The following is a 19,689-nucleotide window of genomic DNA, read 5'->3' on the forward strand; positions in this document are numbered from 1 at the left end:
CAACAGTTTGGGGACAGTAAAAAGTGCAAGCTACATTTCTAAATGAAATACCCATTTTTCTTTTATTCATTCGAAGATTACGTTTCATAAAGGCAAGTTGGAAAAAGCAAACTCTCAGCTCAGGGGCACAGGCAGACAGACCCTCCTGAGGTTGAAGAGGGCCTGGAATCAAGGGCCAGCTACAGGAGAGTGCTACATAGCGCAGCCATGGAGGGGACAGGCTTCAAAACAGCCTCTCCATACGAGGCTTCAGAACTACTCGTTTTCGTCAATGGTTAGAACACTTGGAAACCTTCTAGGTAACTGCAAGAACAGGCAGCCCACTGAGGTCCCAGCTCAGGGCGTGCAGGGGAGTAAGGGGGTGCTCTCTACTTCAGCCTGCTCTCCTGAAGAGACAGGGCTCAGGTCATCAAACTCCAGCAGCAGGGCTTGTGTAAGGGTAGCAGGGCTAGGAGTGGCCATGGAGGCCGAGCCACGAAAATTAGGGGGCAGAGGAAGAGGACCTGTGAACTGGAAAGCTAAAGGGGGGAGAGGAGGGGCCCTGGCCAGGAAAGCCAAGGGGAGGCAAAGGAGAACCAAGAGCAGGAGGAGGAGAAGGAGGAGGAGGAGGGATTGTCACCAAGCAGCCCAGGGGAAGAATAGAGCCGACCAGGAGGTGAGGGTGAGAAGGCACAAATAAGCAGTGCATACCGAGACTGCTGAAAGGAAGGCTTGGAGCCTCAGGACCAGGAGAGCTTAAGCTTCTCTGGAAGACAAGCCTTCCTAAAGCGAGCCTATTGGAAGGAGGCCTCTGGCCAGCAGGCACGGGGAGAGAGGGGCAGCTGCTGGGAGTAGACCTTCGCCTAGTCAGACTGCTCCAGAGGACAAAGCCTGGAGTCGTGCTGCTGCGAGGGGGGTGCAGGGCTTATGGGGCTGGAGCAGCTGTGCAGCTCAGGGATGGCCGGGATGCGCGGCTTCGGGAGGGCAGGGCCTGGTCCAGATGCGCAGCTCGGGGAAGGAAGTCCTCATGCAGAAGCAGAGCATCTGACCGCTGCCTGGACTGGAAGAGCGGCAGTGGCCGCTGTGGGGGTGGCCCCGGCGGTCAGCAGGGCCTGCCGCCTGTGTGCCTGGGCGGTGGCCAAAGCAGAATATGGCTCAGACGCACTCTGGCTACTGTTGGCTTTTTATATAATAAAATGCAGACTTTTTCAAAAAGCATAGTCATTAAAATGGTAAAAAGTCGTGGGGAAACAGCTAACCAGTGGGGTCGAAATTGTTCAACGATCACTGTGCCTGCTGCAATGTCCACGCCTTCACCTGTTTAAACATGAATCAGTACAAGTCGTGAGATAGATCCCATTCCTATGCCTGAATATCTCTTTGTGTTTGTACATGCATAAGCTCAAATGTCCATAAAATGCGCACTGAACTTTATAAACCGACACATGCAAAGTAAACATCGGATACATTTTTCTCACACACGTGTTCTCATACAAGTGGCATGACCCCTCCCCCTTAAATCCCCCACCCTCTTCCTCCATTTGTCCCTCACCCCCACACCTTACTCCAAGGCCTTATGACCCCTCTTCTCTAGCCATCCATTCGGATGTCACCAGCACTAGTCTGGAACAACTAGTCAGTGCTCGCGAGGCCAGATCTGGGGCGTGTTTCTTGCCAGCCAGTCTCAGCCTATCAGTACCCACTGTCCTGGTCGGACTGGACCTCGGCAAAAACCTTCAGGGAACTGAGATGATCCAGGTTTATGACCTATGAGATGAGGAAATGACAGAGCACAACTGCGGCCACACAGAGATGAGAGACAGGTGGGGAGAGACAGACAGAGACACAGACAGACAGACAGACAGACAGACAGACAGAGAGACAGAGAGCTAGGCATGGCAAACTGTTTCAACAGGGTTGAGGGTGGGGCCGAGGATTTCACTGGCTCACTCTTCACTGGTGAATTTAAGTGTAAGGGCGTGAATTTAAAGAGCGAGAGGAGAGTAAACATTAACTAGCCCAAGGGATCAGTTATTGAAATCAACCACAATCTCTGAAACATAGCAGATTTCAGTGGAGGGCCACGCCTGCCTCCTTACCTAGCCCTGTGGCTGGCCCTGTGTTTACTGGAGACAGCCATGCTGGAAATGGGTGCCTCTCGGACACGGGCAGTGAAAGCTCAAGTCAGGCCCTTGTGTTACAGAGCAGCCAAACAGTGTCCTGGCCTACACTCCCGTCTCCCTGAGGGCTTGAAGGAGCTGATGTGTATTTGACAATTACTCTGCTATTCGAGTTGACATTCTTTTTTCTTTTTTTAAATTTTTAATTGTTGTTCAAATACAGTTTGTCAAGTGTACAAAATGTCAAGTATAAAATGTCAACAAATGAGTAGACATTCTTGATCCTGTCAATGTAATCCTGCATGACATCTGTTCCCTTCACAAGCAGGGGACTTTAGGAACAGAGACAAAGTCCATTTATTTCACCACAGCTGGGAGGATCCGTGGTCAGGGTCAGGAGAGCCTCCTCTCAGAGGAAGTGATCATCGAGTAGACACTATGCTCCCCGTTTTACAGCATAGGAGATTGAGGGTCAGAGAGGTTGTGTAACTTGCTCGAGGTCAGACAGGGAGACAGAGATGGGGCCAGTTTTCAGGCCCAGGTTTGTGTGGCCCCAGTGCACATGCACTGTGCATTACTCACAGCTCACTCTCATGACAGTATCACCTGTTTTTTATTCACGCTTTCTGGGGCACTGCTTCCTGTAATTTTCTCTACAAAATTCTAATACATGAAGTGTTAGGATAAGCTACGTACTTTGTGAGGCCCGGTGGAAAAAAAGAAATGATGAGTGCAACAGCGTTTTCCTCCATTTCCCTTTCAAACAAACATCCAGCTGCTTTACCGGTTACCTTATTTTAATCCCTCAGGTGTAACACAGAACCAACACAGTTCATTTAGCTTAGCACATGCCATCCGCTTTCATCCTTACCATGATCTAGGAAACATACACTCTTATTGCGCCCAATTGACAAATGAGGAAACCCAGGACGCCGGACGCACTAGCCCGTCCCAGGAACATACAGTGAGTCAGTAGGAAAACCAGAATTCTGACTGCAGAGCCAAGCCCTAGAGGCAACAAGATCTCAAGTCACAAAGTCGCTCTGAGCCTCAATTTCCACACCTGTGAACTGGGCATAAATATAGGCTCTCTGAACTGAGGTTGTGAGATCTGCGGCGGTTAGAAAGATCTACTTCTTGTTCTACTATTTGGACGTCTGTGGGATTACTCAAAGATAAGTAAGTACTAAATTTTAAAATCAGTGTCCCGAGAAATATTAACTTGAGTTCCCACATTTTTTAATGAAGTGCCCAATAGGTGTTTGGTCTCTTTCCTGAGTTTCATTTTTTTCCTCCACTTCAGTCTATTGGTGCATTTGGTGAATCCCTTTGTGTTCTTTTGCGAGCTACTGAGGGTTTGACTATAGACACTCTCTATCATCAGACAGTGGGGAAATGCCCAGGTGGGGGTAGCACAATGTCAAGGAGTGCTAGGTGATGGAGATTCTGGGGAGGTGGGGGCAGTGGTGGCCGCACAGTTTTTATATCTGAACAAACACTCACACAGAAAGCAAACCATTAAATAGCAAACAACAAAACTAAGTAAATATAGAGCATTTACAACAAATTGGGATTACAACTCATCCCCCCAAATCCCTAAATTAAGTGGACAGGGACAAACCACAAGCCCTTTTCCCTCATTCAAAAACCATAACACATTAAGAGAATAAAGCCAAGATTTTAATTTTATTCACCAAAGATTCGTTGTATAAGAGGCAACCTGGAAAAAGGGGAATCTCAACTCAGGGGCAAAGCCAGGCCTTTTGGAGGGAGAAGAGGGCCTGGAATCAAGGGCCAACAGCAGGTAAGTGCTAGGTGGTGGAGTTTCAGGCAGGAGGAGGCCTCAAAACTCATAAGCTTGGTCGCTGGCTAACAGAGCTCCACCAAACCTCACAGGTAACCTCAGAGCAGGCAGCCCATTCAGCGCAGTGGGTGGAGGCTGACTCCTCCTGGGTCTTATGAGGCTGCTCACGGAGGGTCACAGCTCACCTGGGGGAGGTGTAGGGGAGTCAGGGATGCTCTGTATTTCAGCCTGCTCTCCTGGAGAGGCAGGGCTCAGAGCATCAAACTCCAGGAGCAAGGCTCTTCTGAGGCTAGCAGGGCTAGGAGCAGAGATGGAGGCCAGGTCATCAAAATTAGGGGAAGAGGAGGAGGAGCTGTGGTCAGAAACATTAGTGGGGGGGAGATGAGGGGGCCCTGGTCAGGAAACCCATTGGTGGAGGGGCAGGGGGGTTGGGGGGGAGGGGCAAGAAGAAGAGGAGGAGGGATTCTCAACAAACCGGCGAGAGAAGGATAGAATCGACCAGGAGGTGAGGGTGAGGAGGCACGCATGCGGACTGCGCGCCAGCGCGGCTGGGAAGGAAGGATTGGGGCCCCGAGAGCAGGAGAGCTTGAGCTGCTCTGAAAGACAAGGCTTCCTGGTGCGAGCCCAGAGGAAGGAGACCTCTGGCCAGCAGGCTCAGGGAGAGAGGGGCGGCTGCCAGGGGTAGACCTTCTCTGGGTGGGGCGGCTCCGGGAGACAAAGCCTGCAGTCGTGCTGCTGCTACGGAGGGCAGGGGCTTATTGGGATTATTGGGCTTATTGGGCTGGAGTGGATGCGGAGGGCAGGGCTTGGCCCGGATGCGGGGCTTCGGAGGGCAGGGCCTGGTCCAGATGCGCGACTACGGGAAGCTGGGCTAGGCGCAGAAGCAGGCCGTCCGAGACCACCGCCAGGCCTGGGAGCGCGGCGGCTGTGGCCAGAGGAACCTGGAGTGGATGCGCAGCGCTGGCGAGCAGGACCCACAGGGATCGCACAGCGGCGGCGAGCAGGGCCCGCAGGGGTCGCACAGCGGCGGCGAGCAGGACCTGGTGCGGATCCAGGGCTGTGAAGAGCGGTACCCAACCTGGAGGTGTGGTTCGGGACAGCACAACGTGGCGGCGCGGATGCATGGCGAGAGCTGGGTGCGGGGCCTCGCGCAGATGCAGCTGTAGATGCAGACGCACTCCGCGGGCGGCATGCAGGGCCTGGCTCAGATGCCCTCCGGTGGACATCAGGGCCTTGCCGGGGGTGCACAGAAGCAGCAGGCAGCAGGGCGGCGCAGGGTGGCGCGGCTTCGCAGGACAGGGCCTGGTGGCGGGGTGGTACGGCTCTGGAGGTCCGGGATGCGCTGGGACGCGGGACTCCCCGGAGAAGCCCTAAGTGCATGGCGGCTGCTGGGCTCTGCCCTTGGAGAGGATGGCGGCAAAGGCACGGAGCTCCTTGGCGCAGGTGCCTCTGGAAACAGACAGCGCCGTGGAAGCTTGTGAGTCTGGGCAGCCTTCTTGCGGCTGCGCCGCTTCTGCCCACGGCCGTTCGCGGGGGCCCGTGATGTGGGTCGGACGCCCGCTGGCCTGGACACCACCCCTCACGGCTTGCCCTGAGGCGGCCGCGCTACCCTCGTGTGCGGTCTGGAGCCCTTGGGCCGTCTCGGGCCCCACACAGCTCAACTCTGTGTGGGAACTCGGATCACCCTGGGAGCTCAGGCCCCCCACTTTCCCACACGCAGCGCATGGAGGGCGGCCCCGGGTCCTCCCCAGTGGTGGAAATGGTGCCGGCGTCCGCCGTGACGCAGGAGGAGGCACCTGCTGCGTCACAGCACAGAGCGCCCCCACCCGATGGAGACCGGACGCTCCAGACCGTGGACGCTCCAGACCGTGGGCACCGAGGGGCCGGCATCGCCGTGGCCGGTCCCGAGGGCGTCGCCAGGGGCAGCGATGACTTCGTTCTTTGGCCCTGTGGGCCCCTCACCCTGCTGTTGCTTCTGCTCCTTCTCCAAGTGAGACTGGGTGGCCATGCCTCCAAGTTCTGCCTCAGAGAGCGGAGGAGCGAGGACGCGGACGCTGCTTGCCCTGGAGTCTGAGGTGGAGGAGTAAGGGGACTGGGCGTGCCCCGTGGAGTCCCCGCCTCGGATTGGTCAGCTGTTGTCACGCGACTCTCAGCTTCTCTGCTCGCGCCGCAGCCCAGCTGTGACCAGCTCGGAACCCAAGGGTGCACTCCACGCCCCCTGGAGTCCGCTCCCGTGTTCTGTGCAGCACATTTCCCATCCTTCCCTGGCCCCCCTAGTGGGTGTGTTTGTAGGGGAGAGGGCAGAGGCTGGGAGGCTATCCATATCAACAATTCGAGTCGCTCCAAATCGGCTTTGCTTGTCAGCACCACGGTTGTGGTGACTCAACCGCAAGCAGCAGCTTGAAAGAAATACCACACCAGATGACAGGAGATACCCCCAAGCCAGGCGTCCCTCCTGGAATCTGGTCAGGACACTGGACGCCTGCGTGGTGACCCAGAGGGGACGTGCCCAGAACTCCTCTGGGCTTCTGAACAACCCAACACGGGGGTCTGTTTGGAGAGCAGCCTAGAAAGGCGAGAAAAAGGGTGGGGCCCACAGCCTTGGCTGCAGAGGTTCAGCACTGCTGCCAGTCACGGGCTTGGGGCGGGGGTGTGGACAGTGGGGTGGTTGAGTTTTACAGTAAGATGCACCCCCTGCCTAATGTCTCCAACTGCCTGGGATTCCGGGTGATGCTGTCCTTAAACATCCATCAGCATTTGCACGGGTTGCGTAGTGATCCGCTGATGAATGTATTGTATTGTACATCCACTTATTTGGCCTACTCCCTTATTTCTGTTAATATAAACATGATGTGATGCACAGGCTTGACCTTCAATATATGGAGACTGATTTTTAATCATTAGTATGAAAGGGCTGCCTGTTCAGTACCCCCAAACAGAACAGCAAATGTAAGAGAGCTGGCACCTAAATTCTCACTCACCCATATAAGCAAGGACTGGGAGCCTTTAGCCTACATGTTGGTAGAAAAACCATTCACACATATCTCATAGTTTATTTTATTTTATGACATGGAATCACTTATCCATAAGTATTGTCTGGTAATCTGCTTTGGGGAGTCCAGAAAACACTCTTCCCATGTCAGTAAATAAATTTCCACAGGGCCATTTTTTAAGTACAAAATACTTCATTTACAGAAGAAGCTTACAATTTCAAACATTCAAATTTTCACTCTCTGTGACACATGAACTGCGAGGCACACCCTTCTCACTAAACATTGTTCATGTCCTCCATCATGTCCTTGTTATGGACAAATTCCCAGGAGAGAAAAATTCTTGACACAGGCCACGCACGCTTGTCACTCTTTGATTAGGACGTTAGCTAGAGGTTCTCCTGAAAGCCACCGTCTGAGCAATTGTGGCTGAATGGAGTGGGATGCTTACTGGACCGGATGAGCATGTGGACATGAAACAGAATGCAAGACAGACTGGAATGGTATTGGGAGTGTTAAATAATAAGGAATAGAAAGCGGACTTGAAATGGAATGCAGAAAGGGATGAAATGGAGACCCTCTGCAGCGGACACTGGAATGAAACAGGAAATGGAATATGGACTTGAACAGGATGTGGAAAGGAAAATTGAGCCGGGTGGAAATTGAATGGAAAAATGGGATGGGAAGGGGCAGTGCAAGTAAGTCTCTAATGGCATGTGGAGTAAAAATATATGTGATGAGGTGTGAGAAAAGGAATGGGATGGAATATGCAGTGAAGTAGAATATTAAAGAAGATAGGAGAAAATCAAAATTAAGTGGGAAGGAATCATAGAAAGGAGCAGAACATGCAATGTCATGAAATCAAAGGACTGTGAAATCTGCACTACAGATAAAAAAGTACTGCAATGGAGTAGAAATGAGTGGAATGAAGTATAGAATACAAGGCTAGGAGGGTGGAGTAGGCAATGAATAAAGGCAAAATGGAACGGAACACGGAAAACAAAGTCCTGATGACGTACCAGATGTACTCGGATGAAGAATGGATGAAGACGAGATAGAATGTGCTCCAGCCATCTGCCACTCGGTAACATAGCGTCACGGAACAATGACCATTTGATCATGCTCAGGCACTCTGTAGAGCTGGAATTCAGACAGGGCAGAGTGGGGATGGCTTGTGTCTGCTCCCCGATGTCCTCTGTCTGAGGCCTCAGCTGGGAACCCTTCATTGGCCGTGAGGTCATGAGTGAAGGAAGGCAATCAGTGATGACTCTTAGACTTTGGCCACAGTATCTGGGTGGACGTTAGTGCCACTTCCTGGAATTGGCAAGACTTGCAGACTGGAGACACACCGGAGATCGGTGATCCTCGTGGGAAACAAAAACTCCGGAGGAGCACGTTTTGTTTGCCTCATCCCTTTCTATTCTGAATGTTTTCAGCGAGCATAGATTACTCTTACATTCAGAAAAATACAGCTATTTACATGTTAGAAAGCAACCAATTTTTAATGTTTACTTATACTTTAAGCTGTTGTAAGAGACGAAACTCTCTCCTATGCTACCAGAAGGGGTTATACACTCACAGCACCTTGCCAGATGGAAACTTGACAAGACACATAAAAGTCATAAACACAAAATCCATTTGATGCTACAATTCCTCTTCTAGGCACTGAATCTCGAGAAAAGATATATACGGACATATCTTCCCACAGTGTTATATGATCAAACGTGATTACTTTAGTGTCACTTATTTTTTAAAACCTGAAACCACCTAAACTTCCAGCAAGACAGTGGATATTCATAAAATACACTTACACAGTTCTTGTAGGATGTTTTCGAATAACTTTACTGCTGTTGGAAAGTGGCTGTTTTATGCAAATGAAAATCACATACTGGTGTGTATTTACCTCTGTCCGTCCATTTTCCTATACACCTAGCATTCTTTGTATATTAAAGTCTCATACACTGTACAGCTATGGTGCTCACCAAGGGACATTCTGTACTCCAAGGGACACTTGGCAATGTTTTAAGACATTTTTGTTTATCACAGCCGGGGGAAGGGGAAGGTGCTGCTGGCATCAGGTGGATCAGAGCTAGGAATGTTGCTTAACCTCCTTGAACGCGCAAGGCAGCCTCTTACAACAGAAGGTTATCTGATCCAATGTGTCAGTACTGTCCAGACTGGCAGACCCTGCAGTAGAGCATTGAAATAATTTGGAAAAATGTAAAACAAAGTTTAAATCACAGGCGATCCTGCTAGTGATCAATAGCTATTGTTAAAAGTTTGGTATGTGTGTGTTTTAAACTCTCTACGATAATGTTGTGTAATCACCAGAAGCCTATGTGTGAGTTTTTCAAATATGGAACTTACTAGTCTTTGCTTAAGAAATGCTATACCTTGAGAATTGTGAATGCAGCTCATTGTGAGGGGAGGGATATTCCACCAGTATCAACCCATCATCGTCTATCTCCTGACTCCCACCTTTCTGACCAAAGGTTTCCTTTCCAAGTAGTCACATAGTTGGTGAAAATAAAGGAAACCTGTGGCCCATGACACGATGGGTCTGATTATACAGGGCAGTGTGGTTGACTTGCCGGATCATAGTGATCTCATTACCCTGCCTGTGACTGGTTTAGGACTGGGCATGCCCCCAGTTGCAGTCGATGACATCTGGATGAGTGTCTGCTTGGAGTCTTCGGGCAGAGTTCTCTTGGCTCCTGAAGAGATGAAAGAGACACAGCAGATTATTTACATTAAAAATCTAAAAACATGTATCTAATCCAATGTTATAATTACTAAAGGAATATAGCATGATTAGTGGATATATGGTCATTATGACAAAATTCAATTGAATTTCTATATACCAGCATTAAAATTATAAAGAGAAAAAACATGTAGACACCGTTTCTTATGGTATCAGAAAACATCAAACACCCAGGAACGAATCTAACAGGACAGAGATCTGACAAAGACCTCTGCACACAGTAACATAACATTGCTGACAGAAACTAAAGAAGACTCACATAAATCAGAGACATAGCATGCTTGTGTAGTAGAAGAAAATGGTACCCAAGTGAATTGAAGAGAGAATTCTTGTGAAAATTTTCTGTGGATCCCATGCAAACCTACTCAAATTCCCAGCAGTTTGTTGTTGTTGTTGTTGTTGTTGTTGTTGTTGACGACACTGGAAACTGGCGAGCTGCTTCTAAATTACATATGGATGGCGAAGATCCAAGAAAAGACAAATCCATGTAAAACAGGACTTTTACAGCCAGCTACCAAGGCTAACTGTGATGCTATAATAATTAAGGTAGTGCACAAGAACAGACAAACAGACCGACAGAGCAAAGAGAAGGGACCAGGAACTGACTCGCATAAGCGCAATCACCTCAATTACAACAATTGTGCCACTGGCACACTCTGGGGAAGGACGGTGTTTGAAATAAGTGGAGCAGGCCCAACTGGATTACCTTCTTAGCTCCTAACTTGTGCTGTACACAAAAAATTAACCCCAGAAGTTAAAGGTTATGGAGAATAACGAACGAGCGTATCTTTATGACCTTGGGGTCAGCAAAGATGTTAGAGACGGGGTACAAAAAGCCCCAGTGATAGATGAAAACATCGGTCCTTTGTTAGGACTTTATCAAAACAAGGACTTCCACTCCCCAAAAGACACATTTGGAGAGTGAGGAGAGAAACCTCAGGATGGGAGAACGATGTCTGCAACGTGTATGTCCCACAAATGTCTCATGTCCAGAATATAATATCTCCTACAATCCAAAAGGAAAACAGTAATGCAGTGAAACATTGGCAAACTATTTGAACAGGACCTTCAACATATAGGGCATCCAACTACCTGACCAACGGACAAGTAAGAAGCTGCTCAACCTCACTCACCAGGGACATGCATGTTAAAATCCCAGTGAGATATCACCAGACATGTACCAGAATAGCCAAGGCAACTAACAAAATCCAGGCTTGGCAAGGATAAGGAAGAACTCTCTAAAGCTTCTGGGAGTGTAAATTGATGGCAGCACCTTGGAAAACCCTTTGGCATTATCTGTTACAGCTGAATATGTGTATTCTCTGTAACCCAGCAATGCCATCTGTATTGCCTGTCCCTGCCTAACAAACTACCATATAACTTTGAGACTTAAGAACTATGTCTACTTATTAGCTCACAGTTCTGTAGGTCAGAAGTCTATGCGTGGCACAGCTTTCTTTGTTGTCTGCTCAGTGTCTCACTGAGTGGTGTTTCTTTGTGGAGGCTCTGAGGCAGATTTCACTTCCAAGATCGTCTGGGTTACTGGACAAATTCAGTTCCACTCTCTGCTCCTAGTTCCTGGCCACAGTTCCTGGCCACACGGACCTGGCCGTACACCCTCTCACGATTGAGTCTCTTGGGGGGCGTGGACCATTTTAGGGTCTCACACGATTAGGCCTGGCCCACCCAAGTTTGAAGGTCCACTGATTTGGGACCGTAATACATCTGCAAAATCTCGTTTCCCATATAACATCATCAGGGACACGATGTTCCATCAGATTCATGGGCTCTTCTCACAGTCCACAGGAGGGGGTTAAACGAGGATGAGGGCCACGAGGAGCACGAGGAGACACCTTAGAATTCTGCCCACCGCAGTCTGCCCTGTGGCTGGCAGTTGATCCAGTCTGTCCCGCAGAGAAAATTCACTCCCCTGGTTCCACCATCTCCAAAATGTCAGGGCATTATGGCATCAGCTCAATTCCAAAAGCTCGTTGAAGGCACTTCAGCTCACAGCCCACGATCTCGTCACCTCAATCATCTAAGCCGGGCATGGGTGAGATTCCCAAGTGTAATCCAGGCAATGCGACTCCCGGCCGACGTTTCCTCTCCATCTGGGGACCGATGACACTAAAGTGACAAGCTCTCCTCTCCCAACACACAATGGTGGGACAGGGAGAGGGTAACGGCTATAAATCCTCTGGTTTAATAGGGGAGGAGTTGGAAGGCAGAAAGGACTTAGGGTCCCAAAGCTGTTTGGGAATCCAGCTGGGGAAACACCAGCCAAAATTCTTTGATAAAATTTCAAAGCCTGGAAAAGTCTTCCCTGGCTCTCTGTTCTGACCTCTAGGCCCTTGCTTCCACCTTCTGAGCCATCCTTCCTTTTTTCATGAAAGGTAGCAGGTGTCTGCTCTTGAGTGGTCTCTGTCATCCAGCTGTCTGCCTGTAGAATAATGGCGGTCCAGCAGCCTCTTTCATTTTGTACCTGCTCTTTCCCTTTTAGTCCAAGCTCGCAGCGTTCCTGCCGATGGAAGTTTCTCAAGAACCTTATGGGTCTCATGTGGATTTCACAGCGTTCACTCTAGTACACTCAAGCCTCACCCATATATTTCTTCAAAGCAATACCTTCCTTTGGGGGGCCCTGCTGGGATGGCTGAGGGACAGCAACCTTGAGCTTCCCAGAGGCCCTCCCGGTATAGTTAAGAAAATCCATGAGAGACACCTCTAGTCTCTGGGAGAGGCTTTTTGTGGGACTGAATCCTCTGAACTTTTGTGCTTTCTGAGTGTCAACGTTAGGGAAACGTTCGAAGCTGTTGAGAATTTTTTGGTGGGTTTATTGGAGCCAAACTGACAACAATTGCTGGGAAGCAACATCTCAATGCATTGAGAAATGCTCCAGAGAATGGCAGTTTAGCACCTTATTTTATACGTTAGAATCAAAGGAGGAGCCATAAGGGGGGGTTACGTGAAGTCCATTGGTGATAGGTTAGGGGAGGCAGGAGAACGCAAAGCAGGGAAACCTCTGGGATTGGATAAAAGGTAAAGTGATAGGCACATACTATTTTTACAGAGGTGGGGAAAGGACAGTTCACTGTGGTCTCAACTTGTGCCCAAGGAGTTTGGGGGCAGGGCGGGGAGGGGGGTGGGGAGGGAAGTTACCTTGACATTCCAAAGGTATGTTATCGTAGATGCAAAAAGACAATAGACAGCCTTAGTTAAGGTAAAGATTGACCTTTGTTAGGGAAAAAGCACTGGCCTGGGACACGACTACCCACCATGGACCGCTTTTTAGTTAATAAGGTTTCATTTTAGACCATCCTTTGTGATTACTTTAGGTCTCTGAGTTTGTCAGGCTGCCTCGCAGGCCTCCCTGAGCTTGTCAGGTTCAGATGCGGCCCCTTTTCTTCCACATTTCCCCTCTTGGTCATAAATCAGTCCAAAGGATGCACTGTCGATCAACCATTTGGTTGCATAACGAGGTGCCGCGGTGATAGGAAGGTTATTCCTAGGAAGTCTCAGAGTCAGCCTTTCTCTTGCTGAACAGGGAAGATACTGGAAATGGGGCAAGACCATAACCTTAGATGGCATTTAAGGTCAAGTTGTTATTATTCAAAAAGGCAGGTGACTGGGAGGCAGTCAGACCCTACATGTCCTCGTTCAAAAGTATTCTCGATCATTTCTTATTATTGAGCTACCATGATCCGAGTCTTTTTGCTGCTCCTCTTACATTTCCTTTTTCTGCATCTAGTATAGCGTTTGCATAGGAGTAACAGTATTAAACCAGAAACACCGATTAGGAACACAAAACATCTAATACCAGACAAGGAAGAGTCTGAGGGGAGCAAGCATCCCAGCCAACCGAAAAGCCTTCTACATGTGTCATCACAACATTTTTCTCACCTAATAATACGTTCTCCTCCTTTGTCCACTGTTATTTGTACCTTTGATGTGTTTGGCCAGATGAATTGAGACTTTGTACTATTTCAATATCCAGAACCTCTCATTTTTCTTCTGGCCACTTCGTTCCCATTGAAAGGACTTCATGGGGAGGATTAAGTTCAATTCCCCAATGTATTGGACTTCCAGTGTCAACATTATCATGGGTTTTTTCTAACCTCAAAGTTATTTCGCCTATAATTTCAATGTTACACTATATTCCAGTAGTAGTTAACATAAACTTGGTGTTATTACAATAAAAATAACTTGGTTTAGCAGAAGAATTCTCTAACCCTTCCCAGCAAAAATGCCCCTTTCGCACATACCATATATTGTTATTTGTTGGGGTAGATAGATTAGGCCAGGATTGGGTGGGTTCAGTATTCCGTGTAGATGAGGAGCATAACCATTCATCTTTCCGATTTTCCCAGCTAGTGAGATGAGTTCCCATTGTTCATTATTTTTAAATATGGCCCGTCTACTTGCCATTGGAAGTTTTCTGGTGTTGAGGATGGTCTCTATGCCAGCCGGTTGAACTACTAAGAATTCGAGCTTAGGATCTAACCAAGGTGCCCGAGCTTTTCAGACACAATGTTGTAGATTACATTTCCCATCCCAAATTTTCCAAAATCAAGGGAGACCATATGAGTCCCGTAAGTGTCTGGCCTGGGCCTCTGCACCCATGATAGTTGGCCACTGTTTCAGAGCTACTTCGGATTCCATTTGCATTAGCAGAGACAATGGGCCCCATTGGGTCAGGGTACAGGCACGTTCCCATTGTTGGGTTTGTGCATGAGTTTTTTTATAGGCTGTCGAGTCTGTTCTATCCCTTGAGCTCTGGCCTTATTGGCTTTCCATGCTGCTCCCCATCCTTTTCCTTCATCTTAAAACAGCAGTCCCTCTATATGTCCTATTTTAGATAGAGTCCTTCATCAACTGCAAGTTCAGCTTGTCCCAGAACACCAAGGCCAGCCCCTAATCCTCCAACTACCCCACCCGTATCTCTTTCAGAGGGCCAGTGTTGTTGGATCCACCAGGAATGTTGTTGCCATTGGGTAGCTATGACTAGGGAGCCGTTGGGGTATACTGAATGGACCCAAAAGGTTGAGTTTCCCATGCCATAGTTAAATGGGTAGAGGTAAGCCCCCAAATGAGCTAGAGTCTGAATATTCCATAGGGCTTCCCACAATCGTCCAGCACGCGAGGAGGATGGGCTATTTACAGACATACCTACCTACCAAGTAGTCCCAATAACTTTTGAAATGGGGACCCACTGATTTTTTTTCTTGTTTCACGGCCACCGGCCACAAGAGCATGGCCAGTGATTCCAAGGACAAGATAATACTGTGACAGATAGAAACGTTCTCTGCAAGTCTTTCCCCATCACATCCAGGTATTTTTCTTAGCTTTTCATCATCCATTCCTATAGCTGTACAGTACTCGTTCAGATTGGATCCTTACATAGTTCTACTAGGGGAATTATCAGGGAGGTGTTCTTGGAGTGATTTGCCCAAGATGGGTCTTTTATAATAGGTACATCCAGGAGAAAAATGTACCAAAGCTTATATTGATAGTAGGACAAGACCAAGGTGTGGCCAACAAAGCGTTAACTTCGTTATCATAACTGATAAATAGAATATCGTCGTCTAGTAGGTGGGAAAGATGAGTTAAATTTTTCATAACTGATAAGGAAGGGAGTCTGGGGAGACAGCTATTGCTTCCATTAGGAAGCCATAAGGAGGATAATAACACTATTAAATATGATTTTATATACATTCAATCAATGGCAGCATCAATTTGTGAGCATACAGGCCTGGTTGACGTCTTGGGATAGCTGTCTGCCTTCGTGGTCAGTGGCTTCTCATCCTTGAAAAATCCTTGATCTCTGCTGTGGATGGAGGCCAGTGTCAGAGACAGGGCCAAGTGTCCATCTGCAGTTAGGCCCCAGATAAGCGTCCTTCTAACCATGCTGGAGAGTCTTTAATGTCTTTGCCAATGGACAAAAATCTCCCGGTTGTAAATGGTGGTCTTTGAGGTCTTTGTCTCCCAAGAGTGCACTGTGAAATGTTAGTAATTTATTAGCCCCCTATAAGTTGGTTAATGAGCCCTTAATAATAATGCAGAATGTCCCCTTTAGTAGAGTTGATTTGCACGTCCCTTCATCTAGATTCATAGGGTGGCTGGTGATGATTTCATAAGGAGGAAGGCTATGCGTACCATGGATTTCAGGCTGAGGAGCACCACAAGGAGAGCTTCTGGCCAAGGGAGATTAAAAGCTTCTGAAAATCTACCTAGTTGAGTTTTAATTGTATCACTTGTATGTTCTACCAATGCAGAGAACTGGGAGTGATAAGCACAGTGAAAATACTGTAGAATAGGCCAAATGTTACGAATGGATTGCATTGTTTGTCTAGCAAAGGAGTCCCTCGGTCACCGACTCAGAGGCAATTCCCCAACTGGGGAATTACTTTACATTTTTTTAAAAAATCATTTACCTACCATTGAAGCTGGTGCTCTCCTGCAAGGAAATGCCTCAACCCATACAAAATCATAACTAATACATGTCTTTTGTATTCTTGAGATGGTGGCATTTGGATAAAACCCAATGACCATACCTGGATCTAAAGGAAGTGAGAAATGTCCTCAGGGCCCCATGGCATTGATTTTCCTGGGCTTGGGCCCAGGTATTTTGGGCAGGTAGAACATTTGCTCTGTTCTTTATGTGTGAGCTACAATAGGAGAAGGTTTCCAGTAATATTGTTCACTCCATGAAATCATCTTTTAGGACTCTAATTTTTAACTCGTGTACATGTGAAAGTACAGTATAGGTAATTGAGCTCCTATAAGTAACATCGGTTTCTGATTGGGTCCAAGCCGTATCTCTGCCTCTCTCTCTTTTTAAAATATTTTATTGATTTATTTTTTAGAGAGGGGAAGGGAGGGAGAAAGAGAGGGAGAGAAACATCAATGTGTGCTTGCCTCTTGTGCGTCCCCCACTGGGGACCTGGCCGGCAACCCAGGCATGAGCCCTGGCTGGGAATCAAACCGGCGACCCTTTGGTCCACAGGCCCGTGCTCAGTCCACTGAGCCACACCAGCCAGGGCCAAGCCATATCTCTTTGTCTGGGCGAAGTTTCTCCCCTTCGTTGCCATGTTCTCTTTTCCTCTGCAGCTGCCCATTGGGACTGTAAAAGAAAGCTTTTTATGGGTTTAATAGAAATCGAGGGGCATTCTCAGGTCTAGATAATTTGGCTGTTTAATGCTGCCTGTCTAGCTGCAGCATCAGCTAAATACTGTCCTTTTGCTTCCATGGTGGCAGGTTTAGGAAGTCCTGGAATTTTGATAATTGTCAACTGTTTCAATTTTTGTGTGGCATTTGATAATTTTGCAATCTACTTTCTTTTTTAAGAGGATCTTATTTATTTTTTAGAGAGAGGGGAAAGGAGGGAGAGAAACATCAGTGTGTGGTTGCCTCTCACACACCCCCCCCCCACCAGGGACCCGGCCCACTACCCAGACATGTGCCCCAACTGGGAATCAAACCAGCAACCCTTTGGTTCGCAGGCCAGCACTCAGTCCACCGAGCCACACCAGCCAGGCTGGCAGGCTGGCTTGTTTCTTTGTTTCTTTCTTTGTTTCTTTCTTTGTTTCTTTCTTTGTTTCTTTCTTTGTTTCTTTCTTTGTTTCTTTCTTTCTTTCTTCCTTTCCTTTCTTTCTTCCTTTCCTTTCTTTCTTCCTTTCCTTTCTTTTCTTTTCTCTTCTTTCTTTTCTCTCTTCTCTCTCTTCTCTCTCTCTGTCTCTGTCTCTCTCTCTCTTTCTTTTCTCTCTTCTCTCTATTCTCTCTCTCCCTCTCTCTCTCATGGTCTGCCCTGAGGGAAGTAATGATGGGGGACTCATATGTTGGAAAAATTTTAGTTTCAGGTAATAGCTAATAAGCTTAGTAATCAATGTATGTAAAAAACTATTGCTCCAGGAACTGAAGGTATGACCCATCCTGACTCCCAGAGACCATAAGCAGTCCCACCTTTGAGCCTCAGGAGGTCTCAAGCAATCAAGATGATATCTGAGCCATTGCACTCCAAGAGGAGAGGCCCACTGCCCAGGACACAGATCAAAGAATGCTGCAGCTTTTATCTGATTAACTTTTCCCCTGCATTCCAAACCCCTTACCTACACTTTTCTTGTCCTTACAAAAAGGGTGGGTTTCAGATGTTAGGGTACATAAGACACCTTCTTCTCAGATCGCCGGCCATCTGAGTAAAGCACCCATAAAGATCCAATCCCTGTCTCTGCTTATTGGGTCTGGTAGGTGGCAGGCAGCAAGAACACTGGCTTTTGTGATTTCATATTCTGGCGACTCCATGCAGGGACAGACTTTGGGACTCTCTAGGAAGTCTGAGTATTTGGCGGTGTGTCCCATTGGCTGCCTGGACTCGGGGGGGGCCTGGGCTGTGGATTAGGAGACTCCTAGCAGCTGCCTAGTGGTTTTACTTGGGGACTCTCTTCCTCCAACTGTCAGCACTTCTTGTCATCTTCACTTTTGATTGAATCGCTGTGCTTTCTGGTTCAGGTTACAGTCCTGACTCATGACTTAGATAGTCAGGAATAAGGTGCCTTCTGGTTTGCAGACGTTTGTCTGGTAAAATGGTGTCTTCTGCCCTTGGTTAGTGTGGCTCAGTGGACTACTGAGTGCCAGTCTGTGAACCAAAAGGTGCCGGTTTGATTCCCAGTCATGGCACATGCCTGGTTTGTGGGCCGCGTCCCTGGTTCGGGGTGTGCAAGAGGCAACTGATCGATGTTTCTCCCACACATCGATGCTTATCTCCCTCTCTTTCTCCCTCCCTTCTCCTCTCTCTAAAAAATAAATGAATAACATCTAAAAAAATGTTGTCTCTTTTAATTAATGTGCCTTCCAATTTTTTTTGATATTTCAAAGTCTGTCTGGCTTAATAGGGGAAAGTTTCTGTACCAGGAGACAGCTCTTTGGGGTAATTTTTACTGGTTGGTTGACTTATACTTAAAGTCCTGTGACTAAAAAAGAAAGTGGTTTTTATTATAATACTGTTTGGCTTATGTATTGTGTAACCTAAAGTCAGTAGAGCACTGGTTGCTTAATGGGTCTTTAACTCTCCCTCCTATGTTGGCTGAGGGAACTCAGGAAAGTGATCCTGAAGTGGCATCACCAACCTGGACTTGTCAGGGAACCAAATTTTATGTAGAGCAAAACCCGACCGAGGCAGGGCAATACCATTTGCAAAAATTTCCAGTGGGAGTAGGGCAACTGCTAGCTTACTGGATGTTATTGGGCACATACTCCGTTTTCTATATCAGATACATTAAACTGGAAAAACTCTGAAAAGGGCAGAACATATCCTTTTGGAGTGGATGCTGGGGGTGCACTCAGGCTTTTGTGACCCTGAAGGTGCTCTTGGCTTCTGCACCAGCCTGGGGTTTCCAAACCTTCTCATGCTCTTTCAATTACATGTTCATGAAAAGTAGGACATTGGCCCAGGAAACTTCACCCAAATGCTTAGTGAGTTAGTGACATTCTGCAACCTATCACATACTTGTCAAATAAATTAGATCATACTGTCCAGGGTTGGCTATGGCAGCCACCTTTGAGCTCTCACAGGAAGCTGAAAATTTTCCTTGGGACAACCTGTACCAGTTATGTGTCCCAGCAAGTGTTGAGCCTGTTGGAGCAAAAGGGAAATATGTAGCTCACTGCTGGGAGAATGGGCAGGTACCAAGCCATTCTTCTTTACAATCCCAATGTCTCCCTCAAAACTGTAAGTAAGTTAAATCCTGCCTCTTTCCTCCTGGAGCCTTATTTGGCTACACTAACACATGACTGTGCTGAAATAATTGTTGAAGTGTATTTCAGCAGACTTGATTTATAGCACCATCATCTAGAAGAGGCAGACTGTACTGTATATGCAGATGGAAGTAGTTATATGCACAAAGGAATCAAAGGCTGGGTATGCAGTTATGATTCTTGAAGGAATAGTACAGGTCAAGGCGTCACCGCTGGAAACCTCTGCTCAGAAAGCTGAACTGATTGCATTTATGAGGGCCCTGGAATTGTCCCACGAAAAGAGAGTAA

The 19,689-nt window shown here is 47.8% G+C and overlaps 1 protein-coding gene across 1 annotated transcript; it reads right to left on the bottom strand.

The window, feature by feature from the left end:
• Nucleotides 1-336: 336 nt before the first annotated feature.
• Nucleotides 337-6,147, bottom strand: LOC123818016 (EZH inhibitory protein). The gene is made up of 5 exons (XM_045837868.1): nt 5,730-6,147; nt 4,764-5,227; nt 4,591-4,657; nt 4,089-4,255; nt 337-518 (listed from the first exon to the last, which is right to left on the bottom strand). The coding sequence occupies exons 1-5, from the start codon at nt 5,909-5,911 to the stop codon at nt 337-339; spliced, it is 1,062 nt and encodes a 353-aa protein (XP_045693824.1). The 5' UTR covers nt 5,912-6,147.
• Nucleotides 6,148-19,689: the final 13,542 nt, after the last annotated feature.

This window comes from Phyllostomus hastatus, unplaced genomic scaffold, assembly GCF_019186645.2.
Source record: "Phyllostomus hastatus isolate PE091 unplaced genomic scaffold, TTU_PhHast_1.1 phas_contig_2513, whole genome shotgun sequence".
NCBI lineage: Eukaryota > Metazoa > Chordata > Mammalia > Chiroptera > Phyllostomidae > Phyllostomus > Phyllostomus hastatus.